At 39.3% G+C, this 25,809-nt stretch overlaps 1 protein-coding gene and 2 pseudogenes across 1 annotated transcript in view; all 3 read left to right on the forward strand.

Moving 5' to 3' along the window:
• The window catches only part of LOC104110857 (putative late blight resistance protein homolog R1A-3), an 89,740-nt gene extending 64,899 nt beyond the window's left edge, over positions 1-24,841 (forward strand). Inside the window, exon 5 of the mRNA XM_070202027.1 lies at positions 24,815-24,841. Within this exon, the coding sequence (XP_070058128.1) occupies positions 24,815-24,825 (11 nt within the window). The 3' untranslated portion in view covers positions 24,826-24,841. The remainder of the gene's footprint in view (positions 1-24,814) is intronic.
• LOC104120225 (putative late blight resistance protein homolog R1A-3) lies at positions 378-4,131 on the forward strand (annotated as a pseudogene).
• Positions 21,091-24,808, forward strand: LOC104104679 (putative late blight resistance protein homolog R1A-3; annotated as a pseudogene).
• Positions 24,842-25,809: the final 968 nt, after the last annotated feature.

A 25,809-nucleotide genomic window follows, 5' to 3' on the forward strand; every position in this document is an offset into this window, starting at 1 on the left:
CATAATATGCGCGATTATGGAGCCCCTGCCTATAAACTTCCAGCATTTTATGATGGAACTCCAACATATTATAAATTCCAACATATTATGGTGGAAACTCATATGTAAAAAATTATAACTCCAACATATTATGTTGGAATACTTCCAGATTTTTAAGAGTATTTTTGTTCAGATTTTATCTTTACATGATAAGTGATCTTTACATGATAAGTGCATAAATTTCGATTACTTTTGAAACGGTAGGACTATTTCTGATTTTGTCCTGGTAGGCTATTTTGGAGAAAGCCCTCTACATTTAAGTTAGCTGCCTATTAATTTAGAGAAAAATTTGTTATGGTAAATATGTTGCTTTGATACAACATTTGGCCTTTTGGCAGATGCCATGTGCTGTACTTCGCAAGGACATTGTCAATCTTCTGGATTTCATAGAAAGGTTAAGGAATGGTGGAGATCAAATTGCTCTTGACATGGATGAAATTGAAAAGCTGGCAGTCCAACTGACATTTATGTCGACAGTTTTCCAGCTTAGTTATTTCGTTTCGGATTGTTTTAATGCTGAAATATCTTGCATAGCATATGAGGTTCATGATCTGGTTCACTCACTTTTTCATCGGGATGGAGATGACATTCTGGTTAAATTAAAGGATCATGTCGTTCCTCTCCTGGAAAATATCCAGAGTTATATAATCAGCTCACATCATCACTTTGAATCAAGTGCCACCATGACTGAGAATCAGTTGGTTGAACTTTTGGACACCGTCCTCGTGAATCTCCATTATCTACCCAAGTGCTGTACTGAGTGGTTTTTCCTATTGACGACTCAGTATGAGCTTCTTCAGAAGGTATGTGGCAATTTAAGAGATTTCTACGGGCTGAAAGTAAATGGTTACGTTGAGCATGAGACAATTGAACATATCTTGCTATATTTTCAACATATGCCTGAGATAGTTGGACACTTCTGTTTTTTTATTCTGGCTTATCAATTTGATATAATTGATGAACCTGATAAAATACTTGAAGTACCTCTAGTCAATTCTTTGCTGACTCACTTACTTGTGAAGATTATTCCTGTTGAACTAGATGTTATGTACATATCTTTTACACATTTGATAGCTTCAAAGTCAGCAGAAGTTGGATGCTTCATTATGTAGCTCCTAGAATCTTCTCGAGACATTCTTAGAGAATATCTGATTCATCTGCAGGACCACATGGTTAATACTATTACTGCAAACACTTTAGCTCGAAACATTCATGTCACGATAGAGTTCCTATTGATTATTCTTACCGATGTAGCCAAGGGCGTTATTCATCAAGACAAATTGTTTGGTCTCTTGGTACGCGTTGTAGCATTTACCAGGGAGGTTTCCATTCTTTTTTGCATGTTTGAAGAGATCTCAATGCATGAAGAGAATATGAACGAAACAAGTTGTGCAAGTCTAGACTTGCTGGAAAATATTAAACTCTTGAAGGAAGATCTCAAAAATGTTTTCTTGAAAGCCCCAGAAGACTCATCTCAACGTTGCTTTCCCATCAGTGATGGACCTCTCTTCATGACTCTTCTACTCAAAAACTTAAATGACTTGCTCAATTCCAATGCTTACTCAGTTGCTTTGATACAACAAGAAATTGAGTTGGTGAAAGAAGACATAGAATTCATAAGATTGTTCTTCGGAAATGTTGAGCAAGAATTGAATAGTGATCTTTGGACTCGTGTTCTAGATGTGGCATATGAGGCAGAACATGCCAATAATTCAATTCTTCTGAGAGATCATGGTCTCTTGCACCTTATCTTCTTACTTCCCGATACTATAGAAAAGATCAAACTGATCAAAGAAGAGGTATCAGAGAAGATCTTCAAGAATAGAGGTCTTATTGTCGCAAACTCTTCCAACAAGTCAGCTGAAAGCAAGTCATCAAAAAAGCTAACTAGACAAATAACTGTAGGTTTTGAGGAGGAAACAATCCTGATAATTAGGCAGCTCACTAGTGGACCATCAGAGCTAGACGTCATTTCGATCATTGGTATGCCGGGTTCCGGTAAAACTACTCTAGCTTACAAAGTATACAATGATAAGTCAATTATTAGTCATTTCGACATTCGTGCATGGTGCACAGTCGACCAAGGGTATGACATGAAAAAGATGTTGCAGAAAATTTATAATCAAGTCACTGGTTCGAATATGAAATTCAGTGAGGATTTTGATGTTTATGATGATCTTCGAAGAAAGCTATATGGAAGGAGGTACCTTATCGTCTTGGATGACTTGTGGGATACTGTAGCATGGGATGAGCTAACAGTGCCTTTTCAGGAACTTCAGAAAGGAAGTAGAATTATTTTAACAAGTCGGAAAAAGGAAGTGGCTTTGCATGGAAAACGCCACAGTGATCCTCTTAATCTTCGATTGCTATGACCAAAAGAAAGTTGGGAGTTATTAGAGAAAAGGGTATTCGGAAAAGAAGAATGTTGCCCTGAGGAACTATTGGATGTTGGAGAAAAAATAGCACGAAAGTGTGATGGGCTTCCTTTGGTACTTGATCTGATCGGTGGAGTCATTGCAAGCAAGGAAAAGGAAAAGGCTTTGTGGCTTGAAGTTTTACATAATTTGAAATCCTTTATTTTTAAGGATGAAGAGGAAGTGATGAAGGTAATACAATTAAGTTATGACAATTTATCAGATCACTTAAAGCCGTGCTTGCTTCACCTTGCGAGATATCCAAAGGACGAAAATATTGAAATCTCTAAATTGAAACATCTGTGGAGTGCCGAAGGACTTGTTGTACATACTGATATGAAGAGTGTGGAAGAAGTACTGGAGGTTTATGTGGGCGAGTTAATTTCCAGTAGCTTGGTAATAGATTTCAATATGATAGATGGCGAGTACCCTGTTTGCCGAATTCATGATCTTGTGCATGAGTTTTGTTCCATAAAATCTAGAAAGGAAAAGTTGTTTTACTTGATAAGTTCAAGTTCTTCTTCTTTCTTCTTCTTCAGATCTGATGCCACGTGGTCTAACCATACATTATGATCATTCGGATGAAAATCTTGTCCTGCGCAATCTAGAAAAGAAAATTCCTTATGTTAAACACCTCCTTTCTTTGGAGGCATATGGGAGGGACACTCATCTTTCCTACAACTTTCACCTAAGACACTTGAGGCTTCTTAAAAGGTTGGAGCTGCACGAAATATGGTTGACATATTCTTTGCTGAATAAAATAGGCATGCTTGTTCATTTGAGATGCTTAATCATTCACACGAAAGCAGAAGCTCTCCCTCCGTCATTTTCAAATCTCTGGAATCTTGAAACTCTGATGGTGTATAACTTCAGATCAACCATGGTACTATCACTTACTATCTGGAGTCTTGCAAAGCTACGACATTTGAGGATCATGACTTGTTCTGTCTTTGATTTGTACATTGACGAACCAACAGTGTTAGAAGAGGACTCAAAGTTGGAAAATTTGAGAGAATTATACGGGCTCACCCTTTCCCATTCGGAGGACACAGAGGATATTTTCAAAAGGTTTCCCAATCTTCGAAGCCTTGAATTCTCGATATTTGAGGAACCATTGGATTGTTCAGTAGAGCAGATTTGTTTTCCAAGATTGGATGTCCTTAATGAGCTTGAAAAAGTTTCCGCAACTTTTCATTGTGCTTCGTCCATGGAACATACACAACAGTTTGATTTTCACTTCCCTGCGAGCTTGAAAAAATTGGAGTTGACGAGGTTTAATCTAACATCCGATTCACTGTCAAGAATTGCGAGATCACTACCCAACCTTCAAAACCTGATTCTACAATACGTAATCATCCAGGGGGGTAAAGAATGGAACATGGAAGAAGTCACCTTTGAGAATCTCAAATCGCTAGGATTGCTTGAGGTGTCCTTTTCTAAATGGCAGGTTGGAGAGGAATTCTTTCCTGTGCTCGAGGAATTAAAAATATATAGCTGTTATGAACTTAAGGAGATCCCGGACAGTTTTGGAGATATTGCTTCATTAGAGTCTATCTCACTGATCCGCAACACTCAACTAAAAGATTCAGCCCTAAAGATAAAGGAATATGTTGCAGAAATGACGGGAGAAGACAAGCTTGAGGTAAACTGCAGCTCGTGGGAGAGAAGCTTAAGGTAAAGTGCAGCTTGTGAGTTATTGCACGAAATGATGGATCGATCCTCAGACTTTTATGCCTTTTCTTCTAGCTGTGAGTATGATTAAGTTCTTTCGTACACTTGAGTTCCTTTTATATATATTTTTTCCAATGACTTTAACTTGTATAATCTTCTTTGCACAGCGTCTATAAAGGTTGATATACCATTTACTTTGGCATGCACATCAACCTGTTGAGGCTTCAATTGATGGATTGATCCTCAGACGATCCATCAATTTCTTTTTTTTTCCTTTGTTGGCGAGTAAAGGTCCTTATAGATAGCAAAATTATCTTAAAAACAAAAGTATCCTTTATGTTCCAAATTCGATCTATTTTTCTTAAAAGTAAAAAAAAACTCTGTATATTATGATTCTTCTATTATTTTCGTCACTTTAGAATACAGAATATCCTAGGCTAAATCATACAGCTTTTTCTTATGTGGTTTGGGAACATTTGATGCCTTTACCAGATGACATATTTGTTGCGGAAGCCAAATGTATATAGTGTGAATGAGTCACAACTATTATACAAAAAATTATGACAACCACTAAATAATAAACAAGACAATAAGACAACAATAAAAGAATACAAGAATTTACGAGGTTCGGCCAATTTTGCCTACTTCCTCGGACACAATCAATATTTTATTCCACTCTAAAATTACAAGTGAAATAATACTAAAGAGAGAAGATACAAATGCCTTAAGAAGATAAAAGGCAAATGTGAGGTGTATTTAAATCCTAAACATTAGGCCTCCTTTTATAGGGTGAAATTTCCATTCAAAATTGTCATCCACCGATGTGGTACTTTTGCCAATTTCAACAAATCTCTACCTTGGCAAAATTCCACATCTTCAATTTTCTCTCAATAACAAATTTTGGTTGTGTCTTCATCTTCAATCTTTAGTGTTCAACAATGTTGATCAAATCCAAACAATGTTGAAACTTGACCGCAGTCACCACTTTTGTCAGCATATCAGCAGGGTTCTCCGTAGTATGAATTTTCTTCACCGTGACTCCACCTTCTTCTATGATTTCTCGTACGAAATGATACCGAACATCAATGTGCTTCGTCCTTGCATGATAAACTTGGTTCTTCGCTAATTGAATAGCACTTTGACTATCACAAAAAATTGTAATATTTTTTTGTTCAATACCAAGCTCCTTTAGCAACCCCTGAAGCCAAATTGCCTCCTTCACAGCCTCTGTAATAGCCATGTACTCTGCCTCTGTTGTAGACAAAGCAACTATTGACTGCAAAGTAGACTTTCAACTAACTGGTGCCTTTATAAAAGTAAACACATAACCAGTAGTTGACCTTCGTTTGTCCAGATCACCCGCAAAATTTGAGTCACAATATCCAACTACAGACCGATTGCCTTCCTGCTCAAAAACTAACCCAACATCTACAGTACTATGAATATACCGTAGAATCCATTTCACAGCTTGCCAATGCTCCTTTCCTGGATTATGCATATATCTGCTAATAACTCCAACGGCTTGTGAAATGTCAGGTCTCGTACAAACCATTGCATACATCAAGCTACCAACAGCATTTGCGTATGGTACCCTTGATATATACTCCTGTTCAGTTTCATCCTTTGGCGACATAGTAGTACTTAGCTTAAAATGGGGAGCAAGTGGCGTACTAATTGGATTAGTCTTCTTATCTATGTCAAAACGCTGTAGTACTCTCTTCAAATATTCTTTCTGAGATAAACAGAGTTTCTTTGAATGTCTATCTCTTATTATCTCCATGCCAAGAATTTTCTTTGCCTCACCCAGATCCTTCATCTCGAACTCCTCCTTCAGTTGAATCTTCAACTTATCAATTTCTTCCGAATTCTTGGAAGTTATCAACATATCATCAACATATAGGAGAAGATATACAAAGGAACCATCATTAAGTTTGCGCAAATACACACAATGATCGTATTTGCTTCTCTTGTACCCTTGCCGCAACATAAACTTGTCAAATCGCTTGTACCATTGTCTAGAAGATTGTTTCAATCCGTACAACGATTTTTCAAGTTTGCATACCATATTTTCTTTTCCAGCAACTTTGAATCCTTCTGGCTGAGTCATGTAGATTTCCTCCTCCAAGTTTTCATGTAAAAACGCAGTTTTTACATCCATCTGAACTAGTTCCAAATCCAACTGTGCTACCAAAGCCAACATAATTCTAATGGAGGAATGTTTTACAACTGGAGAAAATACTTCATTGTAATCAATTCCTCCTTTTGAGCATATCCTTTGGCCACCAATCTTGCTTTGTAGCGAACATCTTCTTGGTTAGGAAATCCTTCTTTCTTTGCAAATACCCATTTGCACCCAATTGCTTTCTTTCCTTCGGGAGATTGGCCAATTTCCATGTATGATTCTGATGAAGGGACTGCATTTCTTCATTCATGGCAATCCTCCACTTATCTTCTTCTGAACTTTGGATTGCGTCTTTATAAGTGGTAGGAACACCATCAGTTACAATTGAGGTTGCACAAGCAACTGTCTCTATGAGACGAACATGTTTCGTTATTGTCCTTTTTGGCTTGCTGGTTGCTATTGATTCAAGTTGTTGTCGAGGTTCCTGAGTTGGAATCTCCCTTTCTACTGGCTCTTCTTCCAGAGGGTAATCTTCATGAGTTTCCTCCTCTGCTTCTTGTGTAGGAAAAATAAATTTTCCCTCAAACTCCACCTGCTTTGATGCACCACCAGTTTGTTTGACATCTTCAACTGTCACCTTATCTGTTATGGCAGATTCATCAAAGGTAACATCTCTGCTGAATATAATATTCCTTGTCTCTGGACACCATAAGCGGTATCCTTTGACTCCAGAAGTAATCCCCATAAATATAGCCTTCTTTGCTCTCGGATCCAATTTTGACTCTTTCACATGATAGTATGCAATTGAGCCAAACACGTGCAAAGAGTCATAATCTACAGCAGGTTTTCCATACCATTTTTCAAATGGTGTCTTGCCATCAATAGCAGCAGATGGTAGACGATTAATGAGGTGGCATGCATATGTAATTGCCTCAGCCCAAAATTCTTTGCCCAAGCCAGCATTGGACAACATACACCGTACCTTCTCCAGTAAAGTCCGGTTCATACGTTCTGCCACTCCATTCTGTTGTGGTGTATTTCTGACAGTGAAGTGTCGGACGATGCCATCATTTTCACAGACCTTATTGAAATGATCATTTTTGTATTCACCTCCATTGTCTGTGCGAATACACTTGATCCTCCTGCCTGTTTGATTCTCCACCATCGTTTTCCATTTGAGAAAAATTCCCAACACTTCATCTTTCCTCTTCATTGTATACACCCACACTCTTCGGGAAAAAATCATCAACAAAGGTTACAAAATAGTGCTTCCCACCCAATGAAGGTGTTTTGGAAGCACCCCAAACATCAGAGTGTACATAATCCAAAATGCCTTTAGTATTATGGATCGCTGTACCAAATTTAACCCTTGTCTGTTTTCCTTTGACACAATACTCGCAAAACTCCAAGTTGCAAGTCTTTACGCCTTTTAACAATCCTTGATTAGATAAAGCTTTCAAGGATTTCCCTCCAGCATGTCCCAAGCGCATGTGCCATAGCCTGGTTGCTTCTGCCTCTTTGTCATCACTGGATGTCACTGTTGCTGTCCCAATAACTGTGCTACCACGATAGCAGTACATGTTATTGTTCTTCCGATTGGCCTTCATTACCACTAGTGCACCGGAGCATATTCTCATCACTCCATTTTCTGCAATGATTTTGAACCCTTTTGATTCTAGGGCTCCCACAGAGATGAGATTCTTCTTCAAACCCGGTACATATCGAACATCTGTTAATGTTCTGATCATTCCATCATGGCTCCTTAATCTTATTGAACCAATGCCATATGAGGTAAGAGGGCTGTTATCCGCTGTGTGGATGACTCCATATTCTCCTTCTTGAAAATTCACGAACCAGTCCTTGTTGGGACACATATGGTAGCTACAAGCCGAGTCCATCAACCATATGTCTGATGATGTTGATAACTCTGTTGTAACTAATGAGAAGTCTGAATCATCACAATCAACTACATTTGAATCCATAATGGCCTTTCCATTGTTATGTCTGGCCTTATTCTTCAACTTCGGACAGACTTTCTTCCAGTGCCCCTTTTCTCGACAAAAGGCACATTCATCTTTGCTGGGTCTAGATCTCGACTTGGATCTTCCCTTCTTAGTCCTCGTTTGATTTTGAGGACGACCCCTCACAATTAGTTCTTCTCCTTCTCCGCCCTTCTGTTTTTCTCCCTTTCTTTGTTCATAGCTGTACAAAGCCGAACAAACTTCTCTGAGAGAAATTTCGTCATTTCCATGGAGTAGAGTAGTTTCAAGGTGCTCGTACTCATTAGGAAGTGACCCCAACAACATCAAGGCCAAGTCACCATCATCAAAAGTTGCATCCATATTTTGCAAATCTGTGACCAACTTATTGAAACTGGTGATATGTTCATTCATTGTGGTACCAGGAACATAGGTGAAGCGAAACAGTCTCTTCTTCATGTACAATTTATTTTGACTGTTTTTCTTCAAAAATTTATCCTCCAGTGCTTTCCATAATTTACTTGCAGAAGTTTCCTTTGTGTATGGATATTTCTGCTCTCTAGCAAGGTAGGATCGAATGGTACCGCAAGCAACACGATTGATAATTTTCCAATCTTCTTCTCCAATAACATCTGGCTTCTTTTCTTCAATGGCAAGATCTAGCCCTTGTTGAAAAAGAACATCTAGAACCTCGCCTTGCCACATCCCAAAATGTCCTGACCCGTCAAAAATTTCTACCGCAAATTTCGCATTTGACACAATTCTTGTCATAAGCGAAGATGCCAACGATGACGTATTATTGACACTTGATGTAGATTCTTCTTGTTTACTGTCTCCCATTTTGACACAAATATTATTTAGTAGCTGACGACACAAATCAAGATTATTTCCTTTCTGGTGTGGAAGATCAGACTAAGCTGCAACCACAGAGCATACTCAGACAGAACCTTGACTCAGTTACCAAGATAGATCTTTTCTGATGTGGAAGATCAGACTATGCTGCAACCACAGAGCATACTTAGACAGTACCTTGGCTCTGATACCAATTGTTGCGGAAGCCAAATGTATATAGTGTGAATGAGTCACAACTACTATACCAAAAATTATGACAACCACTAAATAATAAACAAGACAATAAGACAACAATAAAAGAACACCAGAATTTACGAGGTTCGGCCAATTTTGCCTACTTCCTCGGACACAATCAATATTTTATTCCACTCCAAAATTACAAGTGAAATAATACTAAAGAGAGAAGATACAAATGCCTTAAGAAGATAAAAGGCAAATGAGAGGTGTATTTAAATCCTAAACATTAGGCCTCCTTTTATAGGGTGAAATTCTCATTCAAAATTGTCATCCACCGATGTGGTACTTTTGCCAATTTCAACAAATCTCCACCTTGGCAAAATTCCACATCTTCAATTTTCTCTCAATAACAAATTTTGGTTGTGTCTTCATCTTCAATCTTTAGTGTTCAACAATGTTGATCAAATCCAAACAATGTTGAAACTTGACCGCAGTCACCACTTTTGTCAGCATATCAGCAGGGTTCTCCGTAGTATGAATTTTCTTCACCGTGACTCCACCTTCTTCTATGATTTCTCGTACGAAATGATACCGAACATCAATGTGCTTCGTCCTTGCATGATAAACTTGGTTTGATAGATCAATAATCCAATTTGGAAGTGCGCGCATATAATGGTAGTTTGCATATAATACAAGGATCATCATAATCATCTAGCTGCCCCAATTTTTCACAAGCCAAGTCTGAATTCCCCTGATAAAAGGGCAGCCCAGTGTACTAGCTTCCGCTATGCGCGAGGTCCAGAGAATGGCCGAACCACAAGGATTTATTGTATGCAGCATTACCCTACATTTCTGTAAGAGGCTGATTCCACGGCTCGATCCCGTGACCTTCTGGTCACATGGCAGTAACTTTACCGGTTATATACGCCAATGCTCCCTTCAAGTCTGAAGTCCCTTATACAGAACTATAATCATCTAGCTGTTCCAATATTCTTCACAATTAATTGGTCTCGTCTGCACCAGAAGTATATAGTTCCTATAAGGAAACTAACAAGAAATGATCTATGATTTATCATTTTGGTCCAAGATTCTAATAATCACAAAGTTTCATCAACTTATTGATTGAAGATCAGTATCTGTTGTCTTTATTTTTACATAGTTGGATAGGAAGCGGGAACCTAATTACCTAACTGAATAGTAGATTTAACACTATAGTTTAACCTCATGACTGCTACACAATTTGTGCAAGAGCAAGCTACTATCCTTTTTGCCTCACATACATTGCAATTGATACAAGAACCTAATTGAATAATAGATGTTACATAGGATTTCAAGTTCTAACCTTTTAACCAATAGATTTTTCGTGCAAGAAGAAGCTTTGTCCCTTTTGCCTCACATCACATGCATAGCAATTGATACATGATCTAATTGGAATTCTAAACCGTCTAACTATCCTTTCAGGACGAAGCTTATGTTCTTTTTGCCTCACATACATAACAATTGATACGGGATGTCAATAAGGCTAGACTATTTTGTATTCTTTACACTATTAGCGCACATAACATAAACTCTTTTGAATATTCAATTAATGTTTGTTCTTTTTTTTTAACTTCTGAGAACTAGGGAAAGGGTAAATTTGTAAATTCATAAAATAAGTAATTTGTAATGTTACAGAAAAAATATAAAATCATAAAATAATTAATTTGTAATATTAAAGTAATTGAATTCTACGCTCTATAACAGTGTAAAGTCACTATACCTACTATAACTAGGTCTAATTTAAGGCGGAATGGCTTCATGGCCACTTAGACTTGTAGAACATTTAAAAGCTGATACATGAACTGTAAACTTTCTCATTTGAATACTTCAACTTGACAGAATGAGTATTAATAAATACATCCAGTAGTGCGTGTATATCGATTGTGCTGACATGTACAACACGGCATATACCACACTATTTATTACTTGACATGTGTTATTTGTGGGTCCTATTTTAAAATAAATAATCAGGAAAAAAAGAAGTTACAAATTAAAAAAAGAAAAAAGAAAGAGAGGAAAAAGACCTTGACACTTCTCTACTTCCCAGTAACCCTCCCTTCTTGTGTTCACCCACCTCCATTTCTTTCCTTATTTTTATTCTTCTTCTTTCTCTTTTTCTTCGATATTCTTTTTCTCTCTCTTATTTCTAAATCAAATTCAGAACACCACTATGCTCATGGTTAGACTAGTAAAAGAAATTAATTTTGGAATTTCAAAAAAAATCAATAGGAATTCATGGTTTTGAAACAATGGAGGCCGCCCAAACTATTGCAAATATCTGTCCTTTTTTTGTGTTTTGACGAAGATGAATTCGATGATAGGCTTTTTTTCAGATCATCGGTGGTTTAGAGTGGTGAGTGCTTTTTGACCACCGAAAAACTCCAATAGTTGCCACCTCCATTTCGCCGGCAACCAATCATATAACCCATTTCTAGAAACTCCAAAATCATAATATATAAGTAAAACTACACAACCTTCATATCGAATTTAGCCGGAATTAAACTCTCTGATGTGCTCTCTCTCCTCGCTTAAGTTGAAGAGAAGCAAGAGAGCGGAAATGAGTACTAATACGCTAGGGGTCTTTCTTTTCCTTTTCTTTTTCATTTTTTAATTTTTTTCCTTTTGATAAAGTATTTTCTTTAATCAGATTATTGCATTCACTGACAAGCTGGCTTGCTCTGATGGTAAGCACTTCCAACCAAGAGGTTATGAGTTCTTGGAGGTAAGGATGCCGAGGGTCATCCCAGTATATACTGGGATAAGGTCTGCGTACACATTACCTTACCCAGACCCCACTAGTGAGATTATATTAGGTTGTTGTTGTTGTTGTTGTAGTAGATTATTGCATTCACGCGCATTTACTGATTGACACACATTTGATTCACATCACATTTGTCACTACCACAAAGGCATGGTAAACGGTGACATGTGTTTATTAGTCAAGGGAATCACGAGTTTGAGTATTCAAATGACAAAGTTTAAAGTATGTATAGGCTTTCAAATGTCCCAGCTAATTCTGCGATATTGAACTTTCACTTCAATATAAAGATAGGGCAAAATTCAGGGCTCAACCAAATCCGATAACTCAAGTAGCCATCTTCCACCACAGTGGAGACAGGGATTCTGCCCCCTTTCCTCACCACAATCCTCACTCGCGAGAGATCGTGTAAACTGCAAGTGACATCAATAAAAACCCCACAGATTTTCCCTATCTTCTTGAATAGGTCAAGACACCAAAGATGCACCGGGAGACCCACCATGTTGACCATCAATGTTTCGCCAGTGAAACGAGGGTCAAGACACCCATCATGCTCCACCCATCTGTCTAGATTTAAAAAGTTCTCATCGAACCACTTGTTTCTTCTGACAAGAATTTCTGAAGCTTGAGACTTGTCAACAAAACGAAAGAGATATTGAGTGTCCCCCAATTGCGATATTTTCAGCCCGTCCTTGACGTTCCATGCCTTTGCTGCCCAGTTCCTAACAGCTTCCGGAGAACCAACCCATTTGGAGAAAGACCCAATGAGACTAGATTCCAAGAAACCCTTGCGCCTTAGAGTGTGCTCCTCGGATAGCGAGAAGTGTGGCTCCTGTCCTACGTCGAGCTTTCGATGGCATCTTCCCCCAAGTTCTAGGGCTGGCCAAGAGACAACTTTGATAAAAGACATGTTTTTCAGTTTTCTAGATTCTAGAGAGAAAAAAGAGTTTCTCTCTGTACAATTCATCATATTCTAAATGCGGTTGTCCCGAAAAATCTGGCCGGAAAAAATCTCAATAGTTAGAATAACAGTATTCACAGTGGGTGAAAACAGTATATACGAAGGGAGTAAGGTTTTCTCGTACTGATCAAAGGAAACAATCGTCAGAATCTGGGGTTTAAAGGCCGGAAAAAGAAAAAATCGTCGGAATTTGGTGAAACTGGCACGGGATGGCTCGGAAATGCCTCGAGAAGAGGCTGTCTGAAGAAAAAAATTTGAAAGGTCGCCGGAAAAAGGCACACGTGCCGGCGCGTGGCTGAGATCTCGCCGGAAAAACAGGCGAGTTGGCGGCGCGTGAGGGCTCGGTTGCCGGAGAAATTTACTGGGGTTTGGACGCGGAGAGCTTGGCTCTTGATGGGTATGGTGGAATCTTAGGAGGAAGAAGAGAGGGAAGAGTCTCGGCCATAGAATGCTCTGTTGCGAGGGCATGCTGGTGTTAGTACGTACAGCATCAATTTCAGGCAATTTCAGGAAGAGTCTCTACAATCTGTTAACAGGTTCGAGCTTTATCTAGCTTCTAGTCCAAAAAAGCAACTAAAGAAAGATGTATCCTAGAGTGATTATTCATGTCTAAATATACACCTAGACATTTCTTGTCATTAACATGGTTTTCTGGTAGCCCATCTTCTCCGTATCCAATGCCGCCATGCACAGCCTCCTATCAAAACTCGGGTCGAGTTTCCAGTCAGTTTTTCACGGTGAATTGCAATGTGAAGTTTTTATCATTGATCGTTTTTCATAGTTTCTCCTATTTTAACTTTCTAATAGTTTTTGTGAGATTTGTCTTCAAATAAATTAGAAATGGGTTATCAGGTGGGTTTGGAGTGAAACAATCTGTTTGATTAATGTAAAATGAGCTATTAGATTAAAAGAATGAGTTAATACCCTAAAAACCCCTTAAACTATCACGTTTTTGTTAATTTCCTACTTAAACTATTTGGTGTCCCCAAAAGAGTGGTCTTAGCCTGCCCTAAAGAGTTTTAGTATTATGACTTATGACTATCAAAATAAAATCATGATTTAATGATAAGACATGTTTTATAATTTTGGCATACAATTTACAGACTATTTTGATGCTTGAGATATTTTGATTATGTTCTGTTATTGAAAATTCAATTATATATGTTTCAAGATACGTAATATCATTGCATATGATGAAATAACTTGTCTCGTCCGTAAGTTGTGTATCACATTATCTCTCACTAAGTTGTGGATTCACTCCACTCGTTTATACATGATACACATACGACCGTTGATTCCAAGTTCAGCCAATTGCGCGATTTACTATCTGTGCACTCTGGTGAGCGCTGCATTTGTTCTGTGTGGGTGTAGTATCTTCTTTGTTAGGTACACTGTCTGAGACATAGTTACTACATTTTGCATTCATCTAATATTGTTATGGTTAAGTAATGTGTACGACATTATTATTTTGAGTTAAAGTTATATACACGGTTAGTGTAAGGAATTTTGATACCATCAAGTAATCTTTATCTATTTTAGCAAGTAACTTGTCTTGTTTTCAAGATTACGATATTCACATTTTAAGGAGATTTACCTATAGATATCACTTGGACAGCCTGATAGTGTGAGATTTTTTAAACTAATGGTGTGTATATTAAACTCTAATTTTACATTCCATTGTACATCATACAGATACTAAATTAGAGTTATTTGATGATTTGTGATTATTGAAAGTTTGGGTGATCGCATGTAAAGGATGGATATGTTTGCTGACTAGTACAATGTTGAGATAAGTATTATAGTACTTGGAAAACAGAATGGAGTTTTTCATATGATATGAGTAGGCTTATTGGAGGATTCGATCTCTCTATGCGTCGGTCACGACCGTGGTTTCGGTTTTGACATAGTTCAAGGATTCTGACAATGTATGGATGATGTTTTAAATAAAACATTTTATCTCTTACAAAAGTCTGTGATAGCGACGGAAGAAAAGGGAAGGTCAAATAGAAGGGAGGGGAGGGGAAATAGTCTCTGAGGGGAGGGAAAGGCTTACCGGATCACTGGATTAAGCTGGAATCAGACGTTAGATCGAGAAGAGACGGGAGGTTTGAAATTGGGGGAGGAAGACAAAATTTTAACAGGAGGAGAAGACGTGAATGGGTCAGTGATGCGGGCTAGAAAGGCAGAATGGGACGATCCTCTTCTATTTATCATAGGGCCGGGCAAGTTTTCAGCAAGTATAGGCCTGGGCCTCCTCATATGGGCTCAACAACTTTCCCCAATTCCATTAGAATTGATCCTAAAGGGCCCATTGTGCATGATAAGGCTCCTAAGCATATGGGAACAGTCGTTCCTCCTTCCTCTGGCTATGGTACTTCACACAGTGGCACTCCTTCGCCGAGCTCTAGTGACATGTGCCCCTCTACGATGGCCGCTGCTGCAGGCAGAACCGGCTAAGGATGGTGCTGTTAATCCACGGCCCCCCGCCTCTGATGGACCCGGTTCCATCAACCCCTCACCTGCTCATGAGCTTAGCTGTGCTGAGGTCACACTTAAAGTTTCTTCTTCTTCTGGGGAGATTGTTGAGCATATCCCAATTAATGTTAGTGTCGGACCAGTACTTTCAGTTAATATGCCGCCAAGGGTTCCTTTATTAACATCGGGTTGTTAATTTCAGAGGTTGCTGCCCCTCAAGGACATGGTGAGACCCTTTCGGAGGTTAAAACTCCTAGTGCTAGCAATGCTATGGTCTTGTATTCCTCTGGTAGTAGCAAGGAAAGGGTACATATAGAAGACGCCTGCCCAATTTCGTCAAGGATCGGAGGAGGGGATATGTCTTTCTGGATGGAGGACAAACTATTAAACTTTGGGAAGTTTCTAGGTGTTTCTGTTGATGGAAAGAAAGATAGGGTGTTAGAATTGTTGAGGGAGATTGAGCAACAATCTCTTTACGATAGTGCAGGGAGGGAGTTGGGTAAAAGTGTTAAGCAAAATAACTTAGGGGATATAGTGATGTATCAGAGAAGGGGGCGAATGTGTGACAGAAAGAAAGGGACCTCGGCTAGGGGGGGTGGGGAAATGGGGGCTATTGTCGCTTATGAAAGTTAAGATCCTTTCATGGAATGTGAGGGGAATGAATGACCCTAACAAAAGGTCTATCATCAAAGTGGGAGTTAGGGAGTGGAGTGCCAACCTAGTTCGTTTTCAGGAGACCAAAATGGAAGTTTTGTCGGATGCGATCGTGAGAAGTGTCTGGGGAGGTAGTTGGGTAAAATATGACTGGGTACCAGCAGCGAGAAGTGCCGGGGGCATTCTACTTATGTGGGATGATAGAAGCTTCGAGGTAAATGAGATTTGGAAGGGAATTTTCTCTTTGGCAGCTCTCGTCAAAGATAGAGTGAGTGGGTTGGAGTGGGGATTTGGGGGAGTGTACGGGCCGGTAGGGAAAGGGTCCAAGGTGTCTTTCTGGGAGGAACTGGCCAATATTATGGGGGAATGGGATATTCCATGGGTTCTAGGGGGAGACTTCAACACTATTAGATTCCCGGAGGAGAGATTAGGGTGTAGTGTGATTTCGAGGGCCATGGAGGAGTTTTCTGACTTCATCAATGATCACTTTCTCATTGACCTTTCTCTATCAGGGGAAAGGTTTACTTGGGCCAAGGCGGAGGATTCCAACTCAAAGTCTAGACTTGATAGATTCCTAACATCTCCCTCATGGGATGAGCTGGTGCCGAATGTGCTGTAGATTCCTTTACCTAGGTTGACTTCAGATCATTTGCCTATTTTGCTAGATGGATGCATAGTGAGGGGGGTGCGTGCACCCTTCTGATTCGAAAACATGTGGTTGAAAATGTCAGAATTCAGTGACAAGGTGAAAGAATAGTGGACAAGCTACGGGGTATCAAGGACACCTTCATACTGTCTTTCAAAGAAACTCAAATTGCTCAAGGGAGATATTATTAGATGGAATAAGGAGGTTTTTGGGAGGGTAGAGGTTAAAATGAGGGAGCTTATGCATGAATTGGGGGATTTAGAAAGAGGGAAAGGGGCGAGGGAGTTAGATGAATCTGAGAAAGAGAGATTGGGGGAGGTTAAGAGGGAAATAGTCGAGTTAGCAATAGCTCAGGAGACTAGTTAGCGGCAAAAATCGAGGGCGCTCTAGTTAAAGGAGGGGGATTCAAATACCAAGTTTTTCCATAGAGTAACGGTTGCAAATCGAAGGAGAAACTTCATAGAGTCCTTAGTTGTGGATTGGGTGAGGATTGAGGGAGAGGAGGAGGTAAAAAGGGCGATAGCGGGGTTTTATGAGAACTTATATAAAGAGGAAGTTAGTTGGAGGCCGACTTTGGGGGGAATAGAGTTCAACCATATAGGGGAGGGAGACAACGAGTGGCTAGAAAGGGTTTTCGAGGAGGAGGAGGTGCACGAGGCTGTGTCGAGTTGTGCTGGCGATAAGGCTCCCGGGCCTTATGGTTTCTCCTTGGCTTTATTTCAGCTCTTTTGGGACACCATCAAGGGGGAGTTGATGGAAGTCATTGAATACTTCCATGCGAATGGTGTTTTCGAGAGAAGTATCAATGCTTCCTTTATTACTATTGTGCCTAAGAAAGAATGTGCATCTTGTATCAGAGATTACAAGCCTATTAGTCTCGTGGGGAGCATTTACAAGATTATTTCTAAAGTGCTTACCAACAGACTTCTTGACATGACTGTTTCGTCCTCCCAGAATGCGTTTGTGGAAGGTAGGCAGATCCTGAATACTGCCTTGGTGGCAAATGAACTTGTAGACTCCAGAAGGAAAAATAGAGAACCCGACTTACTATGCAATTTGGACCTTGAGAAGGCTTTCGACCATGTCAATTGGGAGTTCCTGGGCTTCATTATGATGCAGATGGGGTTTGGGGAAAAATGGAAGGGATGGATCAAGTTCTGCATTTCGTCAGTCAGATTCTCTGTCCTGGTTAATGGTAGCCCGTGTGGTTTCTTTGGCAACTCCAGGGGTCTCAGGCAAGGTGACCCACTATCCCCCATGTTATTCATTCTAGTGATGGATGCTCTGAGCAAAATGATGGATCGTGCGGCGGGCAGAGGTTTCTTGAGAGGATTCTCAGCTCCGATTGGGGTGCTCAGTACCGGATGAGTCTCACATTTGCTTTTTGCGGATGACACACTGGTTTTCTGTGATGCCGATATGGATCAGTTGACCTACCTGAAGCAGGTCCTGCAGTGGTTTCAGTTAGAATCATGACTCAAAATCAACATCGGCAAGTGTGAGATTTTTTCGGTAGGTGAGATTACTAATATTGATGCCTTGTCTTATGTTCTCAGATGCAAGGTGGGCTCCCTTCCCACTACTTACCTGGGCCTCCCTTTGGGCGCTTCATATAGGGATACTACGGCTTGGAATCCAGTGATCGAACAGGTTGAAAAAAGATTAGCAGGGTGGCAGAAACGGTATTTGTCAAAAGGAGGTAAGGAAGTGCTTATCAAAAGCACTCTATCGAGTATGTCCACCTATTACTTATCCCTGTTGCAAGCACCGGTGAGCATCACACAAAAACTGGAGCGACTTCAAAGGAACTTTCTGTGGGATGCGGCAGATGGAACTAGAAAGTATCATCTAGTGAATTGGCAGACAGTCACTTCCCCAAAGAAGTGGGGTGGACTTGGTGTGAAAGATCTTAGAGTATTTAACAGAGCTTTAATGGAAAAGTGGTTGTGGCGATTCGGGATAGAAAAGCATGCTCTATGGAGGGAGGTCATAGTAGAAAAGTACGATTCAACGGGAGGGGGTTGTAGGACCAAGGCGATCACAACACCTTTCGGGTGTGGCATGTGGAGGAGCATCATGAAGAATTGGGAAGCATTCGGTGGCAACATCACTTACAGGGTGGGAGATGGAAGGAGAATCAGCTTTTGGAATCATAGGTGGTGTGGAGAGGATACTCTGAGGGTCTCCTTCCCCCATGTCTTCAGAGTTTCAAACCAGAAGGAACTGATGGTCCAACAGATTCGTAATGAGCATGAAGGGGGTAGTATGGGACCTCTCATTCAGAAGGAACATGCAAGATTGGGAGATTGTGGAGCTCCAAGATTTGTTGGCACTGCTATACGGGCAAGACAGGCCCCAGCCACCCTGCAACTCTTGGAGATGGGGCTTGCGTGATGGTTTGTTCACCGTAAAGTCTTTTTACCAGAGTATGTTGGTAAGAGAGGAGACAACTTTTCCATAATCCTCGATCTGGATTCCTAGGGCACCCACGAAGGTGTGCTTTTTTGCATGGCTAGCGGCGATGAGAGTGATCTTGACTGCTGAAAATCTCCGAAAGAGAGGAATTACACTTGTTAGTTGGTGCTACATGTGTAAAAGCTCAGGGGAAGAAGTTGATCTCCTTTTGTTGCATTGTCCTGTGTCCTCTGCTTTGTGGAGGGCAATCCTAAATCTTTTTGGTGTTCAATGGGTGATGCCAAGCACTGTAAAGGAAATGTTATATAGCTGGGCTAGTTTCCGTATAAGAAGAAAGCAAAAGGCATGAAAGTTCGCCCCGTTAGCTCTCATGTTGGTAGTATGGGGGGAGAGAAATAGGAGAGCTTTTGAGGAGATTGAGTCTCCTTTTTCACATCTTAAGAATAGTCTTTTATCTTTGATCGCTTTTTGGTGCACTCATTTAGCCCCTACTTGTATAGAAGATTGAGCGTCTTTTATAGAGAATCATGTTCTGATGTAAATTCTCTACGTCTTTGGTATATTTCGTGTATACGGGAGTTCTCTCCCTTTTGATTAATACAATTTACCTTATCAAAAAAAAAAATCCATGTACTGTATTAGTGTGTACCGAGAAGACAGCAATGGCGCTCTGTAATTTTTCTCGATCATTTAGCTTTCTTTATCAATTTCCAAAAGTTATGAACAGAGACAATGTGGGGAAGAAGACGAAAAATTGAATCTTTAAACAAAATGAAAGAGAACTGAAGGGGAAAAACTAGAAGCTAAAAACCAAAAAAAATAGGGATCTATGAGAAAAATGATTCAAAGGGTTTTAACAATTTGAAATCCATTGAATGGGAATAATTTTGCAAGAGAAGAAGATAATGGTGCGGAGACATGAGAAAGAAGACCTTTGGGGGGGGGGGGGGGTCAAAGTTAAGGAACCAAATGTTTAAAGAACAAGAATTTTTTTGACACGTGTCATCTAAATAAGCATTGGGATAAAAAATCAATAGTTGACGCGCTTATATTTTCTGTTAAAGCATGCGTGCCACGTAGAAAAAGTGGTGTGCCTTAGATACAGATTGAAAAGGTTGGGTGTATAAAGCAATTTCCATGGTCAAATAATGTGTCACAGGGATTTGATCCATAGTTCTGGGGTAAACTACGTATTCAGCCAACATTATATATAACAATTCTTGTTGTCAATGACATAGCATAATATCATTGGAATTCATATGCAAATCATTATATATACCAATTCTTTTTTTCTCTTTTTTTACTGTTGAACTTGGTTCACCCTTATTTTTAGTAAATAACATAAACAAAGTAAACCATACTTCTTTGACATGGTTGCTTTGCGGCATAAGTTGTAACTACATGACAAACATTTAGTTATCCAGTAGGCTATTTTGAAGAAGGCTCTCTACACTTATGTGAGTTGCCTGTTAATTTAGAGTAAAATTTGACATGGCGAATATGTGGCACTAAAAATTTGATACACATTTGGTCTTTTGACAGGTTTCATCTGCTGTACTTCGCGAGGACATTGTCAATCTTCTGGATTTCATTGAGAGGCGAAAGAATGGACTAGATAAAATTGTTGTTTACATGGATGAAATTGAAAAGCTTGCATTGGAGCTGACATTTATATCGGCATGTTTACAGCTTTACTATTTCATTTTGGGTGGTTTCAATGCTGAAATGTTGTGCATATCATATGAGGTTCATGATCTAGTTCAGTCACTTTTTCATCAGAGTGGAGATAACCTGCTGGTTAAAATTAAAGGATCATGTTGTTCCCCACCTCCTGAAAAACATCAAAAGTTCTATCACCTCAGATCATCATTATGAATCAAGTGCCAACATGACTGACGATCAGTTGGTTGAACTTTTGGATGCCCTCCTTTTGAATCTCAATTATCTACCCAAGTGTCATGCTGAGTTGATTTTCCCATCAATGACTCACTATGGGCTTCTTCAGAATGTATGTCGCAATTTAAGAGATTTCCATGGGCTGAAAGTAAATGGTTGCATTGAGAGTGGGACAATTGAATATGTCTTACCTCAGTTTCAACTTATGGCTGAGACAGTAGGACACTTCTGTTTTGTCCTATTGTCTCATGAACTTGATGTCCCTAAAGTCAATTGCATGCTAGCTCATCTACTTGTGAAGATTATTCCTGTCGAACTGGAGGTTATGCACATATGTTCTACAAATTTGAAAGCTTTAAAGTCCGAACAAGTTGGAAGCTTCACCGCGCAGCTCCTAAAAGCCTCTCCAGACATTCTCAGGAAATATCTGATTCTTCTACAAGCGCACATGGTCAATGTTATTACTGCTAGCACTTCAGCTCGAAACATTCATGTCATGATAGAGTTCCTATTGATTATTGTTACTGATACGCTCAAGGACATTATTCATCATGACAAATTATTTATTCTTTTGGCACGTGTTGGAGCACTTACCCGGGAGGTATCCATTCTTGTTCGCAACTTAGAAGAGAACTCAAGGAACGAAGAGAATATGAATGAAACAAGTCACAGCAGTCTAGACTTGCTGGAAAGTATTGAACTTCTGAAGGAAGATCTCAAATATATTTTCTTGAAATCCCCTACAGGCTCATCTCATATGTGCTTCCCCAAGAGTGATGGACCACTCTTCATGGCTCTTCTACTCAAAAACTTACATGACATGCACAATTCCAATGCTTGTTCTGTTGCTGTGATAAAGGAAGAAATTAGGATGGTGAAAGAAGGCCTAGAATTCATAAGATTTTTCTTCGGGAATGTTGAGCAAATATTGAATAGAGATCTCTGGACTCGTGTCCTAGATGTGGCATATGAGGCGGAACATGGCATTAAATCAATTCTTGTCAGAGATCATGGTCTCTTGCAGCTTATCTTCTTACTTCCCAATACCGTAGAAAAGATCAAGTTCATCAAAGAAGAGGTACCAAAGAAGATCCCCAAGGACAGGGGTCTTATTGTTGTAAATTCTCCCAACAAGCTAGTTGAAAGTAAGTCATCAATAGCTAGTAAAATAATTGTAGGTTTTGAGGAGGAGACAAACTGGATAATTAGGAAGCTCACCACTGGGCCAGCTAAGATAGATGTCATATCCATAGTGGGTATGCCAGGACTTGAAAAAACTACTATGGCTTACAAAGTATATAATGATAAGTCTGTTGTTGAACATTTTGACGTTCGTGTTTGGTGTATAGTCGACCAAGAACGTAATGAGAAAAAGTTGTTGCAGAAAATTTATAATCAAGTTTTTGGTATGAAAGAAAAATTCAGTGAGGATCGCATAGATGATGGTGTTGCTGATAAGCTGTGGAAGCGACTATTTGGAAAGAGGTACCTAATTGTCTTGGATGACCTGTGGGATACTGCAACATGGGATGAGCTGACAAGACCTTTTCCTGAATTTCAGAAAAGAAGCAGAATTATTTTAACAAGTCGAAAACAGGAAGTGGCTTTGCATGGGAAATGCCACAGTGATCCTCTTTATCTTCGATTATTCACACAAGGAGAAAGTTGGGAGTTATTAGAGAAAAGGGTATTTGGAGAAGAACATTGCCCTGATGAACTATTGGATGTTGGAGAAAAAATAGCCCGAAAGTGTGGTGGGCTGCCTTTGGTACTTGATCTGATTGGTGGAGTCATTGCAAAAAAGGAAAAGAAAAAGGTTTTGTGGCTTGAAGTTCTAAAAAATTTGAATTCCTTTATTTTTAAGGATGAAGAGGAAGTGATGAAAGTTGTACAATTAAGTTATGACCATCTATCTAATCACCTCAAGCCGTGCTTGCTTTACTTTGCAAGCTATCCAAAGGACCAAGATATTGAAATCTCTGAATTGAAAGATTTATGGAGTGCCGAAGGGTTTGTTGAACAGTCTGAGATGAGGAGTGTGGAAGAAGTAATGGAGGTTTATATGGATGAGTTAATTTCTAGTAGCTTGGTAATAGTTCTCAATGAGAAACGTGGCAGGGGCCCGAGTTGCCAAATTCATGATCTCGTGCATGATTTTTGTTCAATAAAAGCTAGAAAGGAAAATTTGTTTGACTTCATAAGTTCAAGAAACAGTTTTTCTTCTTCAGATATTTGTTCTTCTTTAGATCTGATGACACGTGGAATTACCATTCAGCACAATGAACATCTCGTTAAGTCGGATGAATTTTGTGCCCTGTTCAATCCAGAAAAGAAAAATCCTTATGTTAAACATCTCCTCTCTTTGAAGCTATACACGGATGAAAGTGAATGTATCATCTTCCCTACATAAGACACTTGAGGCTTCTTAAAAGGTTGGAGCTGCGCCGCATAAGTCTTTCAGATTCTTTGCTGAATGATATAGGCATGCTTGTCCATTTGAGGTACTTACACATTCATACGTTTGCGGAAGTTCTCCCTCCATCATTTTCATACCTCTTGAATCTAGAGACTTTGCGGGTGTTTGGCCCAGACAACATGGATATATCACCTTGTCTTTGGAGTCTTGCAAAGCTACAACAGGTGAACATCTCCCGCTGTTCTTTCTTTGAACAAAAAGTGTTGGAAGAGGACTCAAAGTTAGAGAACTTGAGAATATTAAGATGGGTCAGATTTACCTATTCGGAAGACACAGAGGAGTTTTTCCAAAGATTTCCCAATCTTCGAAGCCTTAACTTCATTTTTAATGAACCAAGGAAATGTCCAGCAGAGAAGATTCGTTTTCCAAGATTGGATGTTCTTAATGAACTTGAAGAAGTTACCACATATTTTCGTTGCGGACTGCGGTCAGTCCGGAAAACATACACATCAGTGGGATTTTCACTTACCTTCGAGCTTGAAAAAACTGGTGTTGTCATATTTTCATCTTTCATCCCATGTATTGTCAAGAATTGCGAGATCGCTACCCAACCTTCAAGACCTGCATCTAAAATTAGCAAGCATCCAGGGGGGAGAATGGAACATGGAACAAGTCATCTTCCAGAATCTCTAATCGCTAACATTGTATAAGATGTCTTTTTCTGAATGGCAGGTAAATGGAGAGGAATCCTTTCCCGTGCTCGAGGAATTACAAATGGAATACTGTGATGAGCTTAAGGAGATCCCAGACAGTTTTGGGGATATTGCTTCATTAAAGTCCATCTCACTGTGGAACAACTATCAACTAAAAGATTCAGCAATAAAGATTAAGGAATACGTTGAAGAAATGACGGGAGAAGACAAGCTCGAGTTAATTGGGGTATTTTAGGTCCTTATCTGGGTGAATCTCTGTGAGTATATACGAACTAATTAATTTCTTTCGTATGTCAAGTTTTATAGATATTTTATTCCATTTAGTTTAACTCCTTTTGACAAGAGGGGTTGCTCTGATGGTAAGCAACCTCCACTTCCAACCAAGAGGTTGTGAGTTCGAGTCACCCCAAGAGCAAGGTGGGGAGTTCTTGGAGGAAAGGATGCCGAGTGTTTCTATTGGAAACAGCCTCTCTACCTCATGGTAGGGGTAAGGTCTGCGTACACACTACCCTTCTCAGATCCCACTAGTGGGATTATACTGAGTTGTTGTTGTTGTAGTAGTTTAACCTGTTCAATCTTGTTCGCAGAGCGCATATAAAGGTTGGCCAGCACATTAACCAACCTGCTAAGGCTTCAAATGATGGACCTATCCTCACTCTTATGCCTTCTCCAAACTGTTTCTTTACTATTTCTTTTATGTGGTTGTGCAGTGTTTTTCCAATTGGACTTCTGTTCAATTTCCTTTTCCTTTTTCTTTTTCTTTTCTGGCGATTAAAGCTGCTTATAGACAGAAAGTATCATGTTTGTTCGAAATTTGGTTCTATTCCGCTTCTTCAAAGTAAAATAGCTGCGATTATGATTCTTCTGAAAGAGGTTTCTCAGAACGGATGTATTAATTCTTCTAAAGCTTGTGACTCTTGTATTGCAGCTGTAATCTTCAGTCACAAAATTTCATCAACTTATTGATTGAGGATCAGTATCTGTTGTTTTTATTTTTACATAGTTAGACAGGAAGATGGAATCTAACTGAACAGTAGATGTAACACTATAGTTTAACCTCATGACCATTATAGTATTATACTATTTGTGGAAGATCGTAGGGGTGGTAAACGGACGGGTTGGTTCAGATATGAGCGGGTCGAAAACAGATAATGTAAAAACGGATAAATTATCCGACACGACTCATATTTAATACTGATAAAAAACGGGTTAATCGACGGATAATATGTAAATCCATATTATTCATGGCTTCTTGAATATGATTACTTTTGGGAGTATTCCTAGTCTTCCAAACTTGAGGAATCCATCATTTGAGGCTTTACAAATGTATAAGTTAAACTCATTGGTTATCCATTTTCGAAGTGGATAATATGGTTTTTATTCATATTTGACCTGTTTTCAAAAAAATCATTATATAATCTATTTTTAATGGATAATATGAGTAGATAATTATTTTTTTAACCATTTTGCCGGAGCAAACTTATGTCTTTTTTGCCTCACATACATTGCAGTTGATACAATTGAATGATAGATGTTACATATTATTTCAAATTCTAACCTTTTAACCATTGGATTATTCGTG

This window comes from Nicotiana tomentosiformis, chromosome 5 (assembly GCF_000390325.3).
Source record: "Nicotiana tomentosiformis chromosome 5, ASM39032v3, whole genome shotgun sequence".
Taxonomy (NCBI): domain Eukaryota; kingdom Viridiplantae; phylum Streptophyta; class Magnoliopsida; order Solanales; family Solanaceae; genus Nicotiana; species Nicotiana tomentosiformis.